Source organism: Salvelinus namaycush, chromosome 13 (assembly GCF_016432855.1).
Source record: "Salvelinus namaycush isolate Seneca chromosome 13, SaNama_1.0, whole genome shotgun sequence".
In the NCBI taxonomy this organism is placed as follows: Eukaryota; Metazoa; Chordata; class Actinopteri; order Salmoniformes; family Salmonidae; genus Salvelinus; species Salvelinus namaycush.
The window spans coordinates 33,366,283-33,388,762 of NC_052319.1; the positions used below are offsets into that span (position 1 = coordinate 33,366,283).

General features: G+C 44.2%; 1 protein-coding gene across 1 annotated transcript; it reads left to right on the forward strand.

Annotated features, from left to right (window-relative positions):
- The first annotated feature begins 19,468 nt into the window (after positions 1-19,468).
- LOC120058455 (protein ABHD13-like) lies at positions 19,469-22,480 on the forward strand. The gene is made up of 2 exons (XM_039007121.1): positions 19,469-19,607; positions 20,731-22,480. The coding sequence occupies exon 2, from the start codon at positions 20,772-20,774 to the stop codon at positions 21,831-21,833; it is 1,062 nt and encodes a 353-aa protein (XP_038863049.1). The 5' UTR covers positions 19,469-19,607; positions 20,731-20,771; the 3' UTR covers positions 21,834-22,480.

Sequence of the window (22,480 nt, forward strand, 5' to 3'; positions counted from 1 at the left end):
GTTGACAGGAGAATAACTTTTCATCTGTTATATTTCTTTTTTTGTTGATAATAATAATAAATGTTTGCCTACGTTGCAGATTCCTTGCAACAGGCGATTCCTACCATACCATCTCGTACATCTGCCGTGTGGGTCACTGCACAGTGGGGAGAATTGTCTCCTCAGTGGCAACAGCCATCTGGAAAGGTCTGGTTGAGGAATACATACCTGTTCCAAAGGAGGATGACTGGGATGCCATTGCTGCAGATTTCACAGAGAGGTAGGACTTCCCCAACTGTGTCGGGGCCATCACCGCAAGCATGTCATCATCCAGGCACCACCCTGCTCTGGCTCAATGTTACACAATTACAAGGGGTCCTTTTCCATTGTTCTCCTTGCCGTGGCGGATGCAAACTAACTCTTCCGGGTGATTGATGTGGGCGCCTATGGCAAGGCCAGTGATGGAGAGACCCTGAGCAACTCTGCCTTTGGGCAGGTTCTTCAAGGAGGCACCATTGGGCTACCACAGGACACACCCTCCCTTGGCCCAGTCCCCCGTATTTCTCCTCTGCAGCTGGAGCTGTTGCGTGGCAGCACACGGTGGAGTGATCCATAACCAATACCCCAAAAGCTGTAGTCATTACCACCTTATACCCAAAAGCTCTTTTAAGAGCCACCCACTAAGTAATAATAGCAATTTTCCATCCATATGTCTGCTGTCTGACTTATTCATCATGAATAAACCTCAGAGGCTCTATACGTTCTCCTTTCTTGATAAGCACACTTACTGAATTGATAACGGGCTTGATAGTAAATTACCTCAAATGTATTCTAACATTACACAAGTGCATAAGTTAGAATATCAATTTCCAGGTTTGTGCAGAACATTGAATTGAGGAAATGCAACACTCATCTAATGTCACGGCCGTTGAAAGAAGAGGACCAAGGCGCAGCGTGGTGAGCGTACATTCTCTTTTTATTAGAAAAGACGCCGAACAAAACAATAAACACTACAAAACAAACTGTGAAGCTAAAGGCTAAGTGCCATAAACAAAGTCAACTTCCCACAAAGACAGGTGGGGAAAAGGGCTACATAAGTATGGTTCTCAATCAGAGACAACGATAGACAGCTGTCCCTGATTGAGAACCCTACCCGGCCAAAACATAGAAATACAAATAATAGAACATAGAATACCCACCCCAACTCACACCCTGACCAAACCAAAATAGAGACATAAAAAGGATCTCTAAGGTCAGGGCGTGACATCTAAAAATGAAAACAAATACATTTTTTGGTGGGGGGCAACTGTCTTCACTGCATATTGGTAGATATATTTAAAGTAACCAAACTATTCATATTTTATGAATGACAGAACTTAAAGACTTCAATGCTGCCACATATTGTAGTTGTATTTTTTGTTGACTGGTAATCCAATTCCCTGGAACAGGTGAAGGTGTTCCCTCTGCGAATTGCAGAAGCGTGTGATGGTTAACAGTGACACATGGAACCTCAAACCGTCTGATGCTAGCCATAGCAGAGCATATTGTTGTCATTAACAAGATATGTGGTAGTTAAGTGTCTGGCATGTTCCTTTAGTCGTGGATACTGCATTCTAAGTAGGTTGAAATGTTTGCTTTTGTGTTGGAGTGAAAAACGACAGTATACTGTCTTCTAGGAGGAGGATTGGACAGCCGTGCTCTAAAGTGTAGGGAGGTGCTGGGTAGAATAGTGTGATTTGTTGCAAGAACCGTGTGCTCCAGCAAATGCTCTGTAGTTCAGTGGTAAGGTATATTGTGCATGTTTGTGTGTGGAATTAACACTTACATTTTAATTCCAAGTCATATAAAAGTTGACCAAGTCGTGGAACAGTCTACCTCAAAACATAAGGAGTCAGTGATGTAAACTCTGTAAAATACAACAGGGACAAAAGGAAAGGTTAGTCTACTTCCACCTGTGCTCCACTGATGTATATTAGACCTTGGCACTCATTGTGATTAGACAAACATAAGAACCTCCCCCCAAAAATGTCTCTACTCATCTTTAACAGAAGTGCGTGTTCAGCTAGGCTATCTTAACGTAGTGTCAGAGATTGGTACGCGAGGCTATAGTCATTTGTTGTTCTGATTTATTGAAGCTGAACCCAGTCGTGGTGGTCAATTTGTAGGGTGTATGATGTGAATGTCCAACTTACATTTGAAATCCAAGTGTTAGAACAGTTGAGCTTTAAAACACAAGGGGGCAGTGATGTCTCTGTAAAACACAACAGAGAGAGGGTAAAGAAAAAAAGGGTAGGAAGTGAGGGGGTCAGGAAAGGGTCAGGATGCCTCTAGGAAATCAGTTGGCCTCACACTTGTTCACGAGAGGTTGGAACAGGCTCTTCCATGAGCAGTGCAATCAGCAGTGAGGTTTGTCTACATGATTGACAACAGTTAGAAAAGTAATGGAATTGACAGCAGACAATGGGTTTGTGTCCTATCATTTGCATTGTTTGAAGGTGGATCGAATAATCTGTGATTGAATTTTGACAAGGCCCCAAGGCTCTTACAGTTTCAAGCACAGACTGTCAAGTAAAGTGAAATGTAATGTGAGCGCAGTGGTCAGTCTGGTTAACCAGGATGACAGCAGAGCACAAGAAGACCTTTGTGATGGTTTGTGTATAGTATATGTATTGTGTTAGATATGGAGTCTTGATGTTGGGGTCTTGGTCTCAAGAATACTTGACAATACATAAATGCGGTTGTGGTCTGGGATTCAAGAGTTCTTGTCATGCCATCTCTGTAAGTGTGCTCGATGGTCAATGATGTGTGTGAATGCACAGTACATTCTAAATCCAAGTCATAGAACAGTAGACCCTTAGAACATGAGGAGGCAGTGATGTCTCTGTAAAAGAGATTAGAGAAAGACAAAAAGGAAGCAGTGATGTCTCTGTAAAAGAGATTAGAGAAAGACAAAAAGGAAGCAGTGATGTCTCTGTAAAAGAGATTAGAGAAAGACAAAAAGGAAGCAGTGATGTCTCTGTAAAAGAGATTAGAGAAAGACAAAAAGGAAGCAGTGATGTCTCTGTAAAAGAGATTAGAGAAAGACATAAAGGAAGCAGTGATGTCTCTGTAAAAGAGATTAGAGAAAGACATAAAGCAAGCAGTGATGTCTCTGTAAAAGAGATTAGAGAAAGACAAAAAGCAAGCAGTGATGTCTCTGTAAAAGAGATTAGAGAAAGACAAAAAGGAAGCAGTGATGTCTCTGTAAAAGAGATTAGAGAAAGACAAAAAGGAAGCAGTGATGTCTCTGTAAAAGAGATTAGAGAAAGACAAAAAGGAAGCAGTGATGTCTCTGTAAAAGAGATTAGAGAAAGACAAAAAGGAAGCAGTGATGTCTCTGTAAAAGAGATTAGAGAAAGACAAAAAGGAAGCAGTGATGTCTCTGTAAAAGAGATTAGAGAAAGACAAAAAGGAAGCAGTGATGTCTCTGTAAAAGAGATTAGAGAAAGACAAAAAGGAAGCAGTGATGTCTCTGTAAAAGAGATTAGAGAAAGACAAAAAGGAACAGTGATGTCTCTGTAAAAGAGATTAGAGAAAGACAAAAAGGAAGCAGTGATGTCTCTGTAAAAGAGATTAGAGAAAGACAAAAAGGAAGCAGTGATGTCTCTGTAAAAGAGATTAGAGAAAGACAAAAAGGAAGCAGTGATGTCTCTGTAAAAGAGATTAGAGAAAGACAAAAAGGAAGCAGTGATGTCTCTGTAAAAGAGATTAGAGAAAGACAAAAAGGAAGCAGTGATGTCTCTGTAAAAGAGAAAGACAAAAAGGAAGCAGTGATGTCTCTGTAAAAGAGATTAGAGAAAGACAAAAAGGAAGCAGTGATGTCTCTGTAAAAGAGATTAGAGAAAGACAAAAAGGAAGCAGTGATGTCTCTGTAAAAGAGATTAGAGAAAGACAAAAAGGAAGCAGTGATGTCTCTGTAAAAGAGATTTGAGAAAGACAAAAAGGAAGCAGTGATGTCTCTGTAAAATAGATTGGAGAAAGACAAAAAGGAAGCAGTGATGTCTCTGTAAAAGAGATTAGAGAAAGACCAAAAGGAGGCAGTGGAGTATCTGTATAAGAAAACAGAGAAAGACAAACTTGAGACATCTATGGCATTGTGTTGTGTGACAAAACTGCACATTTTAAAGTGGCCTTTTATTGTCGCCAGCACAAGGTGCACCTGTTTAATGATTCTTGATATGCCACACCTGTCGGGTAGATGGATTATCTTGGCAAGTAGAAATGCTCACTAACTTGGATGTAAACAAATTTGTGCACAACATTTGAGAGAAATATGCTTTTTGTGCATATAGAACATTTCTGTGATTTGTTTATTTCAGCTCATGAAACGTGGGACCAACGCTTTACATGTGCGTTTATATTTGTGTTCAGTGTAGATTGTCAGTCTTCTTTTGTAGATATCTGGTCTGAGACACACACAGACTCCAAATAGCTAGCTTTTATCTAATTGAAAAGCAGTTTCTCAAATGAGCTAGCAAGACACATTTGATTACCTGCTCAATATTTCAAATACCAAACCAAAAACGAATGAACAGTCAAGCCAGTTGTAACGGTTGTTCTCCTCCTTTTCACCCGAAAAGGAGGAGTAGTGATGGAACCAAGGCGCAGCGGGTTGTGAACACATAATTTATTTAAAGACAAGACGAAAAAACACGAACTTCACTATAACTAACAAAAACAACAAACGGAGTAGACAGACCTGGACGACGAACTTACATAAACACGAAGAACGCACGAACAGGGAAAATAGACTACACAAAATGACGATGTACAAAAACAAACCGAACAGTCCCGTATGGTGCGACAAACACTGACACAGGAGACATCCACCCACAACGAACACTGTGAAAGAACCTACCTAAATATGACTCTCAATTAGAGGAACGCCAAACACCTGCCTCTAATTAAGAGCCATACCAGGCAACCCTAAACCAACATAGAAACAGACAACATAGAATGCCCACCCAAACTCACGTCCTGACCAACTAACACATACAACAAACTAACAGAAATAGGTCAGGAACGTGACATAACCCCCCCCTTAAGGTGCGAACTCCGGGCGCACCAGCACAAAGTCTAGGGGAGGGTCTGGGTGGGCATCTGACCACGGTGGTGGCTCAGGCTCAGGGCGAGGTCCCCACCCCACCATAGTCAATCCCAGCTTACATCTCCCCCTACAAATGACCACCCTCATATTACACCCACTTAACATCGAGACAAGGGGCAGCACCGGGATAGAGGGATAGCTCAGGACAGAGGGATAGCTCAGGATAGAGAGGTAGCTCAGGATAGAGAGGTAGCTCAGGATAGAGGGGCAACTCCGGACTGAAAGGCAGCTCCGGACAGAGAGACAGCTCTGGACTGAGGGGCAGTTCTGGACAAATAGCCGCTCTGGGCTGAGGGACAGCTCATGACTGGCTGACGGCTCTGGACGCTCATGGCTGGCTGACGGCTCTGGACGCTCATGGCTGGCTGACGGCTCTGGACGCTCATGGCTGGCTGACGGCTCTGGACGCTCATGGCTGGCTGACGGCTCTGGACGCTCATGGCTGGCTGACGGTTCTGGACGCTCATGGCTGACTGACGGCTCTGGACGCTCATGGCTCACTGGCGGCTCTGGCAGATCCTGTCTGGTTGGCGGCTCTGGCAGATCCTGTCTGGTTGGCGGCCCTGGCAGATCCTGTCTGGTTGGCGGCCCTGGCAGATCCTGTCTGGTTGGCGGCTCTGGCAGATCCTGACTGACGAATGGCTCTAGCGGCTCCTGACTGACTAACGGCTCTGACGGCTCGGGACAGACGGGCGGCTCTAATGGCTCGGGACAGACGGATGGCTCAGACGGCGCTGGGGAGACGGATGGCTCAGATGGCGCTGGGGAGACGGATGGCTCAGATGGCGCTGAGGAGACGGATGGCTCAGATGGCGCTGCGGAGACGGATGGCTCAGATGGCGCTGCGGAGACGGATGGCTCAGACTGATCCTGTCTGGCGGAAGGCTCTGTAGGCTCATGGCAGACGGGCAGTTCATGCGGCGCTTGGCAGACGGACAGTTCAGGCGCCGTTGGGCAGACGGCAGACTCTGGCCGGCTGAGACGCACTGTAGGCCTGGTGCATGGTGCCGGAACTGGAGGCACCGGACTGGAGACACACACTTCAAGCCTAGTGCGGGGAGCAGGGACAGGGCACACTGGACTCTCAAAACGTACTATATGCCTGGTGCGTGGTACCGGTACTGGTGGCACCGGGCTGAGTGCACGCACCTCAGGACGAGTACGGGGAGAAGGAACAGTGTGTACAGGGCTCTGGAGATGCACAGGTGGCTTAGTGCGTGGTGCCGGAACTGGAGGCACCGGGCTGGAGACACGCACCATAGAGAGAGTGCGTGGAGGAGGAACAGGGCTCTGGAAACGCACTGGAAGCCTGGTGCGTGGTGTAGGCACTGGTGGTACTGGGCTGGGGCGGGGAGGTAGCGCCGGAAATACCGGACCGTGCAGGCGTATTGCCTCCCTTGAGCACTGAGCCTGCCCAACCTTACCTGGCTGAATGCTCCCCGTCGCCCGACCAGTGCGGGGAGGTGGAATAACCCGCACCGGGCTATGTAGGCGAACCGGGGACACCATGCGTAAGGCTGGTGCCATGTAAGCCGGCCCAAGGAGACGTACTGGTGGCCAGATATGTAGAGCCGGCTTCATGGCGCTTGGCTCAATGCTCCATCTAGCCCTACCAGTGCGGGGAGGTGGAATAACCCGCACTGGGCTATGCACACGTACAGGAGACACCGTGCGCTCTACTGCGTAACACGGTGTCTGCCCGTACTCCCGCTCTCCACGGTTAGCCTGGGAAGTGGGCGCAGGTCTCCTACCTGCCCTTGGCCCACTACCTCTTAGCCCCCCCCCCCAAGAAATTTTTGGGTAGTACTCACGGGCTTTTCGGGCTTCCGTGCAAGACGCGTCCCCTCATAACGCCGGTTCCCTTCTCCGATTGCCTCTGCTCTCCTCAGTGCCTCCAGCTGTTCCCATGGGAGGCGATCCCTTCCAGCCAGGATCTCCTCCCATGTGTAGCAACCTTTACCGTCTAATACATCCTCCCAAGTCCATTCCTCCTTCTTGCGCTGTCCCTTCCTCTGATTACACCGCTGCTTGATTCTGGATTGGTGGGTGGTTCTGTAACGGTTGTTCTCCTCCTTTTCACCCGAAAAGGAGGAGTAGTGATGGAACCAAGGCGCAGCGGGTTGTGAACACATAATTTATTTAAAGACAAGACGAAAAAACACGAACTTCACTATAACTAACAAAAACAACAAACGGAGTAGACAGACCTGGACGACGAACTTACATAAACACGAAGAACGCACGAACAGGGAAAATAGACTACACAAAATGACGATGTACAAAAACAAACCGAACAGTCCCGTATGGTGCGACAAACACTGACACAGGAGACATCCACCCACAACGAACACTGTGAAAGAACCTACCTAAATATGACTCTCAATTAGAGGAACGCCAAACACCTGCCTCTAATTAAGAGCCATACCAGGCAACCCTAAACCAACATAGAAACAGACAACATAGAATGCCCACCCAAACTCACGTCCTGACCAACTAACACATACAACAAACTAACAGAAATAGGTCAGGAACGTGACACCAGTTAGCTAGCTAGTGATCTAACTACAAAGCTAACCACTTTGCTAGATAGCTTAGCTAAGAAATTGCCTGGACCTAGCTTCCACTTTCCAGCTAATTATTTCACATTCAGCATTTTTGGCATGGTCACAATAGCTATCGCCGCTTTGGTAGAACAGGGCAGGGAACCCAGAGACAGCAAAAATGATATTCTCCTCCATGCTGCAAACATTTCTGAAGCCTTGCGAAACACATACATCAAGTACTGAAAATGTTGGTTAAACATCTGGCAAAATCAACATATGGTGGACAAATGGCGTAAAGGTCAACGTGTAACAAGGTAATCTCTAATGCCTTTCAGAGGAGTCCGTGGGAGTAAAGAGATTATAATGATGACGATAATGATGGAAATGAAAGCAACTGTGATGGTGCTACTGATAATAATGCTCGGGGATGTAAACAAAGCTATAGATTGAGGTCATTGAGGAGAATAGAGAGGTTATAGTGTCTACTGTTAGATGGGGCGTCATTGATGTCAAAAATGTTTAGCGACAGAAGAGGCTCAGACCACACATGAACGCGTTTGTGAATTCCATATTGCCTGTGATGACGCATTTTCAGCATTGGGCTATTACACATTAGCACATCACCATAGTTACAATCAGGTGCAGTTCCAGTAAGTCCTGTGTGTTTGGTCAGAGCTCTGCAGTCAGACAGACAGCCAGCCAGTCAGACAGTCAGACAGACATAGAGGATGATGTTGCCCTTTATGAATCACACAGCGAGTGTAGTCTAAGTCACAGCATTCTTTCTATTTTTTTCTCTTCAGATTACTTTAAAGGTTCAGCGTGAGGTGTCCCTTTTATCTACCTCAAGGTCACCCATGCCCCCCCCATGCCCCCAACCCCCCATCCTCGGGTTAAGGGGATGATAGATGTTCATCTGTTCGGGGGGTGAGGCGGGCGAGAGAGGAATGCTGGGATGCTCATTTGCAAGGGAAATGTAGCCTTTATTAGTTAATGTCTGCCTCTTCGCCACAGGAGGCCCTCTAATTGCCCTCTACATGCAGCAATTTCCACCCAATGTATTCCAGGCAGGCATGGCGTGGGTCAGCCGAGTGGGCCCACCACAGCCCCAGATAGGACCAGATATTACTCTTAGGCCCTCTATATACGGTGCACTAGGCTCTCTGGCCTTATCCCTCAGCGATTGGCGTTGAGAACAGAGACATCAGAGCAGAACAGAGCAGCAGCTTCTGCCCTGTTAATTATGAATCTGAGGTATTAGGTAGGAAATAGAGTTAATTATGAATCTGAGGTATTAGGGAGAAAATGTAGTTAATTATGAATCTGCGGTATTACGGAGAAAATATAATTAATTATGAATCTGGGGTATTTGTGAAAAAATATAGTTAATTATAAAATCTGTAGTATTAGGGAGAAAATATATGTAATTATTAATCTGGGGTATTAGGGAGAAAATAGAGTTAATTATAAATCTGGGGTATTAGGGAGAAAATAGAGTTAATTATGCATTTGGGCTAATAGGGAGAAAATAAATTTAATTATGAATCAAGGCTATTAGGGAGAAAATAGACTTAATTATCAATCTAGGTTATTGGGGAGAAAATAGAGGAAGCACATTATCACCCGTCAGGTAAGTTCTGTCATCCTCTGCAGGTTGACTCACACACACACGCACGGGCACATTTCACACTGCCATCTCCCACCTGGACAAGAAGGGAAATATCTATGTGAGAAGGCTATTAAGAGACTACAGCTCAGCGTTCAACACCATAGTCCCCTCCAAGCTCATCACCAAACTAGGGACCCTGGGACTGAACCAGTCCCTCTGCAACTGGATCCTGGACTTCCTGACGGACCGGCAACAGGTGGTGAGAGTAGGTAACAACACCTCCGCATCACAATCATCATGCTTGCTGATGACATGACTCTGGTAGGCCTGATTACTGAAGGCGATGAGTCAGCCTACAGGGATGAGGTCAGAGACTTAGCAGTGTGGTGATAGGACAATAACCTATCCCTCAACGTCAGTAAGACCATGGAGCTGATCGTGGACTATAGGAGAAAAGGGGAGAGCACGACCCCATCCACATTGACAGGGCTGTTGTGGAGCGGGTCAAGAGCTTCAAGTTTCTTGGCGTCCACATCTCTAAGAACTTAACATGGTTCTCACACACCCGCACAGTCGTAAAGAGGGCACTGCAGCTCCTCTTCCCCCTCAGGAGGCTGAAAGAATTTGGCATGGGCCCATAGATCCTCGAAACCTTCTACAGCTGCACCATCAAAAGCATATTGACTGTCTGCATCACCGCTTGGTATGGCAAATGCACCGCCCTTGACCGCAAAGCACTACAGAGGGTGGTGTGTACAGCCCAGTACATCACTTGGGCTGAACTCCCTGCCATCCAGGACCTCTTTATCAGGCGGTGTCAGAGGAAGGTCCCAAAAATTGCCAATACCAGAGCATCGGCTCTCAGACCAACAGGCTCCGAGACAGCTTCTACCCCAAAGCCATAAAACTGCTAAATAGCCAGACCGCTTAATAGTCAATTATGGTACCCAAACTATCTGCACTGACTCTATCTTGCACTGACCCATCGCACACTCACTAAACTATATAAAAACACCATATACACACACACTCACTCACACACACTACATTGACACTCCCACACACATTCACAGATGCTACATATGCCAACACACATATAACACACACACGCAGACCGACACAACACAAACATACATACATACTGTTAGGTTCTAAATAAACAGAGTAAAACTCACGGATGACTAGTAAAGCTCAAACCAAGTTTATTCACCCACTGGGTCACACAGCTGCATAAGACAAAGACATGTTTACACAAGCTCATATATTTATACCTTCCTCCTATGCCGAGTCTCCTCCTTGCACGTCTGGACAGCCAATAGATCTCTGGTGCTAGACAGGACTTTAGTGATTCCTGTTCTTTCTCACTTCATCTGACCTGACCTCGGCCCAAATTCCTCACTCCTCCCCAACTCACGGCTGTCCTACCTCATCTGTTGACTGAAACCAGACTGTGGCCCTTCTCCTCTCCATAGGATACCTGCTGTCTAACAATAACATGTTCTGACAGAATGTAAACTTTCTGCATTCCCCTATCTCCGTCAGTAACATGAATACGGATAGTTCATATTTCAAGTTTAGAAGTCAGTACCCATCAATACACATTACACACACACACACACACACACACACACACACACACACACACACACACACACACACACACACACACACACACACACACACACACACACACACACACACACACACACACACACACACACACACACACACATACATACACACACACACACTCATAATTTTCTGCTGCTACTCTATTCTTTATTTTACTATTATTATTATCTATCCTGATGTCTAGTCACTTTACCCTGCCTTCATGTACATATCTACCTCAAATACCTTATTATTATCTATCCTGATGTCTAGTCACTTTACCCTGCCTTCATGTACATATCTACCTCAAATACCTTATTATTATCTATCCTGATGTCTAGTCACTTTACCCTGCCTTCATGTACATATCTACCTCAAATACCTTATTATTATCTATCCTGATGCCTAGTCACTTTACCCTGCCTTCATGTACATATCTACCTCAAATACCTTATTATTATCTATCCTGATGTCTAGTCACTTTACCCTGCCTTCATGTACATATCTACCTCAAATACCTTATTATTATCTATCCTGATGTCTAGTCACTTTACCCTGCCTTCAAGTACATATCTACCTCAAATACCTTATTATATATCCTGATGCCTAGTCACTTTACCCTGCCTTCATGTACATATCTACCTCAAATACCTTATTATTATCTATCCTGATGTCTAGTCACTTTACCCTGCCTTCATGTACATATCTACCTCAAACACCTTATTATTATCTATCCTGATGCCTAGTCACTTTACCCTGCCTTCATGTACATATCTACCTCAAATACCTTATTATTATCTATCCTGATGTCTAGTCACTTTACCCTGCCTTCATGTACATATCTACCTCAAATACCTTATTATTATCTATCCTGATGTCTAGTCACTTTACCCTGCCTTCATGTACATATCTACCTCAAATATCTTATTATTATCTATCCTGATGTCTAGTCACTTTACCCTGCCTTCATGTACATATCTACCTCAAATACCTTATTATTATCTATCCTGATGTCTAGTCACTTTACCCTGCCTTCAAGTACATATCTACCTCAAATACCTTATTATATATCCTGATGCCTAGTCACTTTACCCTGCCTTCATGTACATATCTACCTCAAATACCTTATTATTATCTATCCTGATGTCTAGTCACTTTACCCTGCCTTCATGTACATATCTACCTCAAATACCTTATTATTATCTATCCTGATGTCTAGTCACTTTACCCTGCCTTCAAGTACATATCTACCTCAAATACCTTATTATATATCCTGATGCCTAGTCACTTTACCCTGCCTTCATGTACATATCTACCTCAAATACCTTATTATTATCTATCCTGATGTCTAGTCACTTTACCCTGCCTTCATGTACATATCTACCTCAAACACCTTATTATTATCTATCCTGATGCCTAGTCACTTTACCCTGCCTTCATGTACATATCTACCTCAAATACCTTATTATTATCTATCCTGATGTCTAGTCACTTTACCCTGCCTTCATGTACATATCTACCTCAAATACCTTATTATTATCTATCCTGATGTCTAGTCACTTTACCCTGCCTTCATGTACATATCTACCTCAAATACCTTATTATTATCTATCCTGATGTCTAGTCACTTTACCCTGCCTTCATGTACATATCTACCTCAAAAATCGTATTATTATCTATCCTGATGTCTAGTCACTTTACCCTGCCTTCATGTACATATCTACCTCAAAAATCGTATTATTATCTATCCTGATGTCTAGTCACTTTACCCTGCCTTCATGTACATATCTACCTCAAATATCTTATTATTATCTATCCTGATGTCTAGTCACTTTACCCTGCCTTCATGTACATATCTAGCTCAAATACCTTATTATTATCTATCCTGATGCCTAGTCACTTTACCCTGCCTTCATGTACATATCTAGCTCAAATACCTTATTATTATCTATCCTGATGCCTAGTCACTTTACCCTGCCTTCATGTACATATCTACCTCAAATACCTTATTATTATCTATCCTGATGTCTAGTCACTTTACCCTGCCTTCTTGTACATATATACCTTCTTGTACAAATCTACATCAAATACCTTGTACATCTGCACATTGATCTGGTACTGGTACACCCTGTATATAGCTCCACATTAATCTGGTACTGGTACACCCTGTATATAGCTCCACATTGATCTGGTACTGGTACTCCCTGTATATAGCTCCACATTGATCTGGTACTGCTACTCCCTGTATATAGCTCCACATTGATCTGGTACTGGTACTCCCTGTATATAGCTCCACATTGATCTGGTACTGGTACACCCTGTATATAGCTCCACATTGATCTGGTACTGGTACTCCCTGTATATAGCTCCACATTGATCTGGTACTGGTACACCCTGTATATAGCTCCACATTGATCTGGTACTGGTACACCCTGTATATAGCTCCACATTGATCTGGTACTGGTACACCCTGTATATAGCTCCACATTGATCTGGTACTGGTACACCCTGTATATAGCTCCACATTGATCTGGTACTGGTACTCCCTGTATATAGCTCCACATTGATCTGGTACTGGTACACCCTGTATATAGCTGCACATTGATCTGGTACTGGTACTCCCTGTATATAGCTCCACATTGATCTGGTACTGGTACACCCTGTATATAGCGCCATTCTGGGGTATTTTATTTTATTACTCTTGTGTTAACTGTTTTAATTGTAAAACTCTGCATTGTTGGGAAGGGCTCGTAAGCAAGCATGTTCAGGGTCATGTCTACATTAGTTGTATTCATTGAATGTGACAAATAAAATGTGATTTGATTTGAATTGACGCATGCGCACACACAAGCAAGGCGAAACACACCAATGCACACATGCACACATACATGCAAGCACATACACACAAACACGTACACGAACACACAAACAAACACACACACAAACAGGCACAAACACAGAAACACTGGGGTCTGGGGCTGGCTGTGGGCAGTAGTGGATGCTACAGTATGCATCTGTACTCTTTGACTCACTGCCACGCTTGTCTCCAAGGTGACCACTCATCTAGTGTACTGTAGTCACGGACACCACATCTGTCACCTTGAGTATCACAACCAATGGCTGGGCAGAATCACAGCAATAACATTATATTCAACAAACATGAATCCATGCAAATTAGCCATAGCAATTAAGACCAATACCATAACATAGAATGGGAATTTGTGTTACATGTTTGACAAAAATGGAGAGAGGAGATATTAAACACAAACCATTTTTTGAAAAAGAAATAGAGTGTACTTCTTATCTTGAAGTTCACTAACTACTGTAGATCCAAGGGACTGCCTTTCTACCTCAGACATTGTGTCTTATTGTATGGTCCAAGCCCTCCTCTCGGGCCATTGGGCGTGTATTGTGAGTGACATGGCGTGAATGACAAGTCTCTTGGTGTGATGCTATCACATCCGCAGCCAGCCTGTCCCAGTGCCTCTGTGTTATACTAACTCTGTTATTGAGCAGGGGGCCGCCGGCTGTTTAGACTGTGGCCACGTCTAAAGTATTTGAGTGGTGGGATTGGGGAAAGTGTCCAGAAGAGGTGTGTGTGTGTGTGTGTGTGTGTGTGTGTGTGTGTGTGTGTGTTGTGCGTGTATATAAAATATGTTTTGACTGGCATGTCTAAGTGAATTGAGTCGTAGGAAGAGAAAGTGAACTTGCCAGCTGTCAGTCTCTTATAAGCTGAATCCATCACAATGTCAGTGTCCTTCTAACCCAAAGAGACAAATGTGTGTGTGTTGTCTCTAAGTGTGTGTGAGCGCGCGTGCATGGGAATGTCTGCGTGTGTGTGTGGGGGGGATTGGGTGTGTCCTCATATGCATTTATGTTGTCTTTTAAGCTTATTCACAATAATTACTTTTCTTTGCCTAACAATATATGTTTTACAGCTTATACATTAGTCATGATGAATCCATTTACAGAAGTGGAGATATGCTTGGATCCAGCTGTACTATACTCTTGATGCTGATGCAGCAGAAGCAAGCAGCTAAGCTCTTCCCAGCAGTCCGTTTCAGAAAACAATCTAGACATGAGACTGTCTTTCAAAAGCCTGATCCACTGACCGCTGGAATCCGTGTAGTGAATCAGAATGTAAGCTCGTAAGACTTCAGGATGGTTGAACGAGGCTATAGTCCTTTAGTCCTGTGGATAAAGAACTTCCTTCCTAATGTGGACATTAACAGATACACCGTTTCCAGGAAGTTAATGTTGCTGTTAACCCTGACCTTTGATCCCCTCTTTAGCTGTCATCCTGGAGTGACACCTCCTTACCTCTGGTGATCCCACCTCTTAGCCACATCTGTGGCATAGTGGGTGTGAACGACAGCGGGGAATCTCATTGGCATGGGAGGTTGTCTGTCTCCTTATGATTGACTTCTATTGCTATATGCTATCATGATCTTCACACACCTCAGAATCAGCACTGTCACTTGTTATTCAACATCTACTTTGATGCACAGATCTTATTCGGTTGTTTTATTCATTTACTGAATCATGTAACTTAGGGGTCGGCAACAGTTGCCTGCGGGTCAAAACCAGCCCGCAAGTAATTATTTTTGGGGCCGCCAAAGTTTTTATTTATAAACAAAAAATAAGTAAATAAAAAATAACAATTATTTATTTATATATATATATGTGTATGTGATCATGTCTCAAATTAATCAAGGTATGAAATGATTGTTATTTGAAAATAACAATCGCTTTTGGGGCTTAGGTGTAGTTAATTTACAATGTAAAAATTTGTATAATTACTTACCGGCCCCTCGACAATTAGTTCCAAAAATAATTATCCTACGGCTGAATCTAGTTGCCTACCCCTGCTGTACCTTAAATATTTGGGTCTATTTCAAATTCTATTTAATTTGTCTTACAAGATTCCTAGAAAACAAAGAATCTTCTTTTCAATGATTCGGTTGTGAGTTCAACATTTGTGAATCAGATAATCTGATAAATAATGTTGAAGGACTGAGGAGCAGAGTGGTCAAGAGCTGTTTCTCACTCTACATGTCATCTGTCTATCTGTTCCCAGCAATGTCAGCCTGGGGAGGAGAACTAGTTAGTAATATTAAACATAGCAGAACCTACCCTCAGAGTCACCCTGTGAGACTCCAAGTGCAGGATGCCAGTTTAGGAGTGACCAAAGAAGGTGCTTTGTGTCTCTCTTTCTCTCTCTCTCACTTGCTGGTGCCTTCACAGATATAGGGTGTGTGTGTGTTTGTGTTTTTTGGAAGCAAAATGTTTCAATTAGGGGGCCTCCCGATTGCCGCAGCGGTCTAAGGCACTGCAGTGCTAGAGGCGTCACAACAGACCCCGGTTTGTTCCCGGGGTGTGTCACAACCGGCCGTGATAGGGAGTCCCATAGGGCGGCGCAAAATTGGCCCAGCGCTGTCCGGGTTAGGGGAGGGTTTGGCCGGGGGGGGCTTTATTTGGCTGATTGCAATCTAGTGACTCCTTGTGGCGGGCCGGGCACCTGCAGGCTGACCTCGGTAGTCAGTTGAACGGTGTTTCCTCTGAGACATTGGTGTGGCTGGCTTCAGAGTTAAGCGGGCGGGTGTTAAGAAGCGCGGATTGGTGGGTCATGTTTCGGAGGACGCATAACTCGACCTTTGCCTCCCGAGCCCATTGGGGAGTTACAGCAATGACACAAGATCAAAATTGGGGAGAAAAAGGGGGTAAAATACAAAAAAGTATATATACAGCTACAGTTGGAAGTTTACATACACTTAAGTAATTAAAACTCATTTTTCAACCACTCCACACATTTCTTGATAACAAACTATACTTTTGGCAAGTCGGTTAGGAAATATACTTGGTGCATGAGACAAATAATTCTTCCAACAATTGTTTATAGACAGATCATTTCAGTTATAATTCACTGTATCACAATCCCAGTGCGTCATACGTTTACATACACTAAGTTGACTGTGCCTTTAAACAGCTTGGAAAATTCCAGAAAATTATGTCATGGCTTTAGAAGCGTCTGATAGGCTAATTGACATAATTTGAGTCAATTGGAGGTGTACCTGTGGATACATTTCAAGGCCTACCTTCAAACTCAGTGCCTCTTTGCTTGACATCATGGGAAAATCAACAGAAATCTGCCAAGACCTCAGAAAAAAAATAGTAGTCCTTCACAAGTCTGGTTCATCCTTGGGAGTAATTTCCAAATGACTGAAGGTACCATGTTCATCTGTACAAACAATTGTACGCAAGTATAAACACCATGGGACCACGCAGCCGTCTTACCGCTCAGGAAGGAGACGCGTTCTGTTTCCTAGAGATGAACGTGCTTTGATGCGAAAAGTGCAAATCAATCTCAGAACAACAGCAAAGGACCTTGTGAAGATGCTGGAGGAAACAGGTACAAAGGTATCTATATCCACAGTAAAACGAGTCCTATATCGACATAACCTGAAAGGCCGCTCAGCAAGGAAGAAGCCACTGCTCCAAAACTGCCATAAAAAAAGCCAGACTACGGTTTGCAACTGCACATGGGGACAAAGATCATACTGTTTGGAGAAATGTCCTCTGGTCTGATGAAAGAAAAATAGAACTGTTTGGCCATAATGACCATCGTTATTTTTGGAGGAAAACGGGGGAGGCTTGCAAGCCGAAGAACACCATCCCAACCGTGGAGCACGGGGTGGCAGCATCATGTTGTGGGGGTGCTTTCCTGCATGAGGGACTGGTGCACTTCACAAAATAGATGGCATCATGAGGGTGGAAAATGATGTGGATATATTGAAGCAACATCTCAAGACATCAGTCAGGAAGTTAAAGCTTGGTCACAAATGGGTCTTCCAAATGAACATTGACCCCAAGCATTACTTCCAATGTTGTGGCAAAATGGCTTAATTAAGGACAGCAAAGTCAAGGTATCGGAGTAGCCATCACAAAGCCCTGACCTTAATCCTATAGAAAATTTGAGGGCAGAACTGAAAAAGCGTGTGCGAGCAAGGAGGCCTACAAACCTGTCTCAGTTACACCACTATTATTCTGACATTTCACATTCTTAAAATAAAGTGGTGATCCTAACTGACCTAAGACAGGGAATTCTTACTAGGATTAAATGTCAGGAATTGTGAAAAACTGAGTTTAAATGTATTTGACTAAGGTGTATGTAAACTTCCGACTTCAACTGTATGTTTCTATTACAAGGCTGTATGGTTGTTTTATTTGAATGCCTTCTATTGTCACGTGCATTAAAATGTAGAACTTGCGGTAGCCTACTAATTTATTTTGTTTTACCTTTTCTTCTCTCTGTGGCTAACCTTAACCTCTGGTTTAAAGCATCAGTCACTCTTGCTAGTGTTCTTGTTGATCAGAAGAATATCAGGTAGTGATGTGTGTGCTGTGGGGATGTCGTTTATTCTTCTGTAGCTCTGCCTTTCATTACAAGGTCACTGGGAGATTAAGCAATTCATATCAACAGTAAACAACACTGTGCTATTTCTCATCCATCATCATGTTTGGAAAAATAAGGTTAGATATAATTTGATCCCCTGTGTATGACACCTCTGTTTGTGTACTGACATAACTGTGTGGCTACGTGTTTGTTTTGTTTTTACAGTCTAATGCCATCTGGCATTACACACATACGCGCGCGCACTTGCCCGCACACAAACACAAAAACCACCCCCCCCTGTTGTATTCCCTCAGTGGACCTTTGTCAGTGCTTTTGTGGAGGAGTGGGAAATAAAGTGCTCATAATTTATGCTGTTCTATTATGAGATATTCAAACAACCTTTTAGTGCAAACACACTCTGTTTAAGATATTCTCAACATCCACAGGGGGATTACTATTTCTGCTGGCTCCTGCTGTCTGTGGCACCAAATAAAATCCTGAACAAACAAAAACACTGTTTATTTATGTCAAGCCCTGAGGATATGTCTGCTTGAACACTCATTGTATTTCCTCTCCCATGATTTTGCTTTAACTCTATCAGTCACTAATTGAATTGTTTATCAACCTTGCAGATGATAGAACAAAATTGCTACAAAGTTTTACGAAAGACAATCACTGACGAACTGAGTTTATCGCTAACATAATTTAGGGGTTTAAATATATACAGTACCTAATTAGTTATTATCATTATACCTGTTAAAATGTACCATGGATTAGTGTGGGATACTCCAGTTTTGCATCCCTCAGTGGGCATTGGCCATAAAAAGCCATATTCACAGATCACCATCTAGTGGAGACCGGTTGAACATCGTTTTTTTGGAAGATGGAAATTAATGTGGAACCTCATTCTTTTTTGGCCACGTTCTACACGGAATTTCTAAAAGTGACACGAAAGGGGGAAAAAATGGTGTCACTAGTTACCACAGCCACAAAGTTATTCACCCCGCTTATGATTTTATACATAACCCTAACCCTAACCTCAACCCTTACCTTAACTACACTGCTAACCTTATGTCTAACCGTAACCTTAAAGCACATTTTTGTTTTCATGAATTTTTACGATAGACTTTGTGGCTGTGATAACTAGTGAAAACCCCCAAAAATACTCACAGGAAGTAGATAGCTAACTACGTTAGTTTTTCCGCCGGGTTTATTCTGTCAAGCTGCTCATATCTGAAAATACAATTTGTGTGAGCTTTTGGACCAAATGACAGCAATTGTTTTATCTCGCTGCATGCAGTTAAATCGCTAAATGATGGGAGAGAGGTAAGTATGTAACGTTAGCTAGCTAAATAGATACAGTATATATACCAAGTTGATGCTAGCTAGGTGGCTAATGTGGTTAACTGGCATTTTCTACTGTGAATTACAAATCGATGTTCGCACAGAGAGGAGCTGTAAACTTGAGCATTTCGGGACACGTAGCTACATTTGCAAACTACGTCTTGTCGATTTATACATAGCTAGTCTAGATAATGTTTCTGCATGCACTGCCTGGTCGGGTAATCCCTTTTCCAGTTAGCAAATAGCTAACTGTTCAAAATCGTCACGTTATTTGTTGTTGACAAGACATGACAGCACGCAAATTAGAAAACGTTAGCAGTTATTTATGTCAATCATAATGTTTTTCTTGACAGTTGCATTCCTAATTTGACCCATTTGGCAGGTTGCCACGCCTCCATTGTTTTCAGTTCTAAAACACCATCTCTGATGTGACATGGATGGAATTGTCAGGAAATATATTACCGTTGGAATGTTCTATTCCAATGAGTTGTTGTCATGTGCATTAGAGCCAACCATCCCATATGTTGTATAGTCAAATACCTGTCTCATATTTGCCAACCAATTCACAGTGGCAACCCAACCAGGTATTGTGTAATTGAGGCGTGTTTGGTTCTAATCCGTTAAATGGTCGGGCAGATTAAGCGCAACAGTGGAATAATGCGGGAAAGAACTACCGGCTCTTCTACAGTCCAATGGCCCTAGGGTGAAAACAGTCGGCCTAATTTCTCCAGTTAACCGCCACTGAGACTGTAGCAATATCAGACACGCTTGCTTTAACATTGAGGCCAGGCAGGACATCGGCTGATTGATAGTGGCTTTGTGTGTGTGTCTGTGTGTGTCTGTGTGTGTGCGCGAATGTGCGTGTTGCTCCACTGGTTTCTGTTTCATCTCTAAAGTGTAAATGGTATTGTTATTGTTGAGTATTGTTATTACCATCTGTGGAAGGCTTGCTGAACTGTAAATTGTGAGAGGAGATGAACAATCTATTGAGTGGTCCTTGTCTCTAGTGCATGAGTCATGATTTTCTCTCCTCTTCTCCCCCAATCTTCTTTCTCGCTCTCTCCTTCTCCCCTCCTCCCCCAATCCTCTCTCTCTCTCTGCAAAGAGTGTGTGTGGTGGTGGTGTGATCCTGTGTGTCTCTGTGCCATGGAAAAGCCGTGGAGGCTGTGGGGCTCGGTGGAGCGCTGTGCCCTGGCCTTGGCTTCCTGGTCCTGGGGTGCTTGTCGCATCTCTCTCCTGGCCCTCATCCTCACCTTCCACCTCTATGGAGGCTTCTTTCTCCTGGCTCTCATCCTGGCCTCGGTGGCCGCCATCCTCTACAAGTTCCAGGACGTGCTGCTCTACTTCCCCGACCAGCCCTCCTCCTCCCGGCTCTATGTGGCCATGCCAACAGGCATCCCCCATGAGAACGTCTACATCCGCACCAAGGACGGCGTGCGCCTCAACCTTATTCTGCTCCGCTACACCGGCGGAGACAGCCTTGATAACCCCGGGGTCGCCCCCATCAACGCATCTAACCCTGCCTCCACGGCACCGCCCACGATCCTTTATTTCCACGGCAACGCGGGCAACATCGGGCACCGGGTGCCCAACGCTCTGCTGATGCTGGTGAACCTGAAGGCCAACGTGGTGCTGGTGGACTACCGGGGGTATGGGAAGAGCGAGGGCGAGCCCAGTGAGGACGGCCTGTACCTGGACGCCCAGGCCACGCTGGACTACGTGATGACCCGGCCTGACCTGGACAAGACCAAGGTGATGGTGTTTGGCCGCTCTCTGGGGGGCGCGGTGGCGGTTCGCCTGGCCTCGGCAAACCCTCATCGCGTGGCGGCCATCGTGGTGGAGAACACCTTCCTCAGCATCCCCCACATGGCTGCCACGCTTTTCTCCTTCCTGCCCATGAGGCTGCTGCCCCTGTGGTTCTACCGGAACCAGTTCCTGTCCTACAGACAGGTGGCGCTGTGCCGGATGCCCTCGCTGTTCGTGTCGGGCCTATCAGACCAGCTCATCCCGCCCGTCATGATGAAGCAACTTTACGAGCTGTCGCCGGCACGGACTAAACGTCTGGCCATCTTCTCTGAGGGCACGCACAACGACACATGGCAGTGCCAGGGCTACTTCGCCGCCCTGGAACAGTTTGTCAAGGACCTGATGAATAGCCACACCCGCGAGGAGAGCGTCCAGTCCACAGCCAGCGTCACAATCATCTAGTCTAGAGAGAGGAAGAGTCTAGAGAAAACCCTACAGTCCATACTCCCTACGCACTTGTGTAGATCTAAACCATTGATTAGGTGTAATAAGCAATATGGCTAAGGAAAGGTGAAGCAAACCACTACCATATTGCTTATACCTGTCTAGTTCTTTCTGATCTACTTGAAGTGTCTATGGTAGGGTAGCAGTAACTAGGCTGAGCTACTAGGGTCAGGTTGGAGAGAAAGTTCATTTCTACACTTTTGGTTTTATCATGGTCTTTTTCCATAGTAACTGTACCATATCAAACATTTGGGGAGTACTTTAGGTGTGGGGGGTGTTTGGGGTTGATGGATGATTAACATGGAAATGTCTTCATAAGTCTATTTGTGTGTGAAATATGACTGCAGTGGGTGAACATGTACTTGTTATAGCCTTTTTTGAATAGATTACAAACCATACACAACTATGATCATCCTGCCAAACAAAACCACACTTTTAAAAACACTTTTAAAAGAAAAGAAACTACTGGAGGCAAAGCTGCAGCTGAACCTCCAGAATTCAATGACAATGTTTAGCTAACATAATAGCATTTCATTAAATCAGTAAGACATTTTTGACTAATATTATAGTGTTTCAGTAATTCAATAAAAAAGTTTTTATTTTAA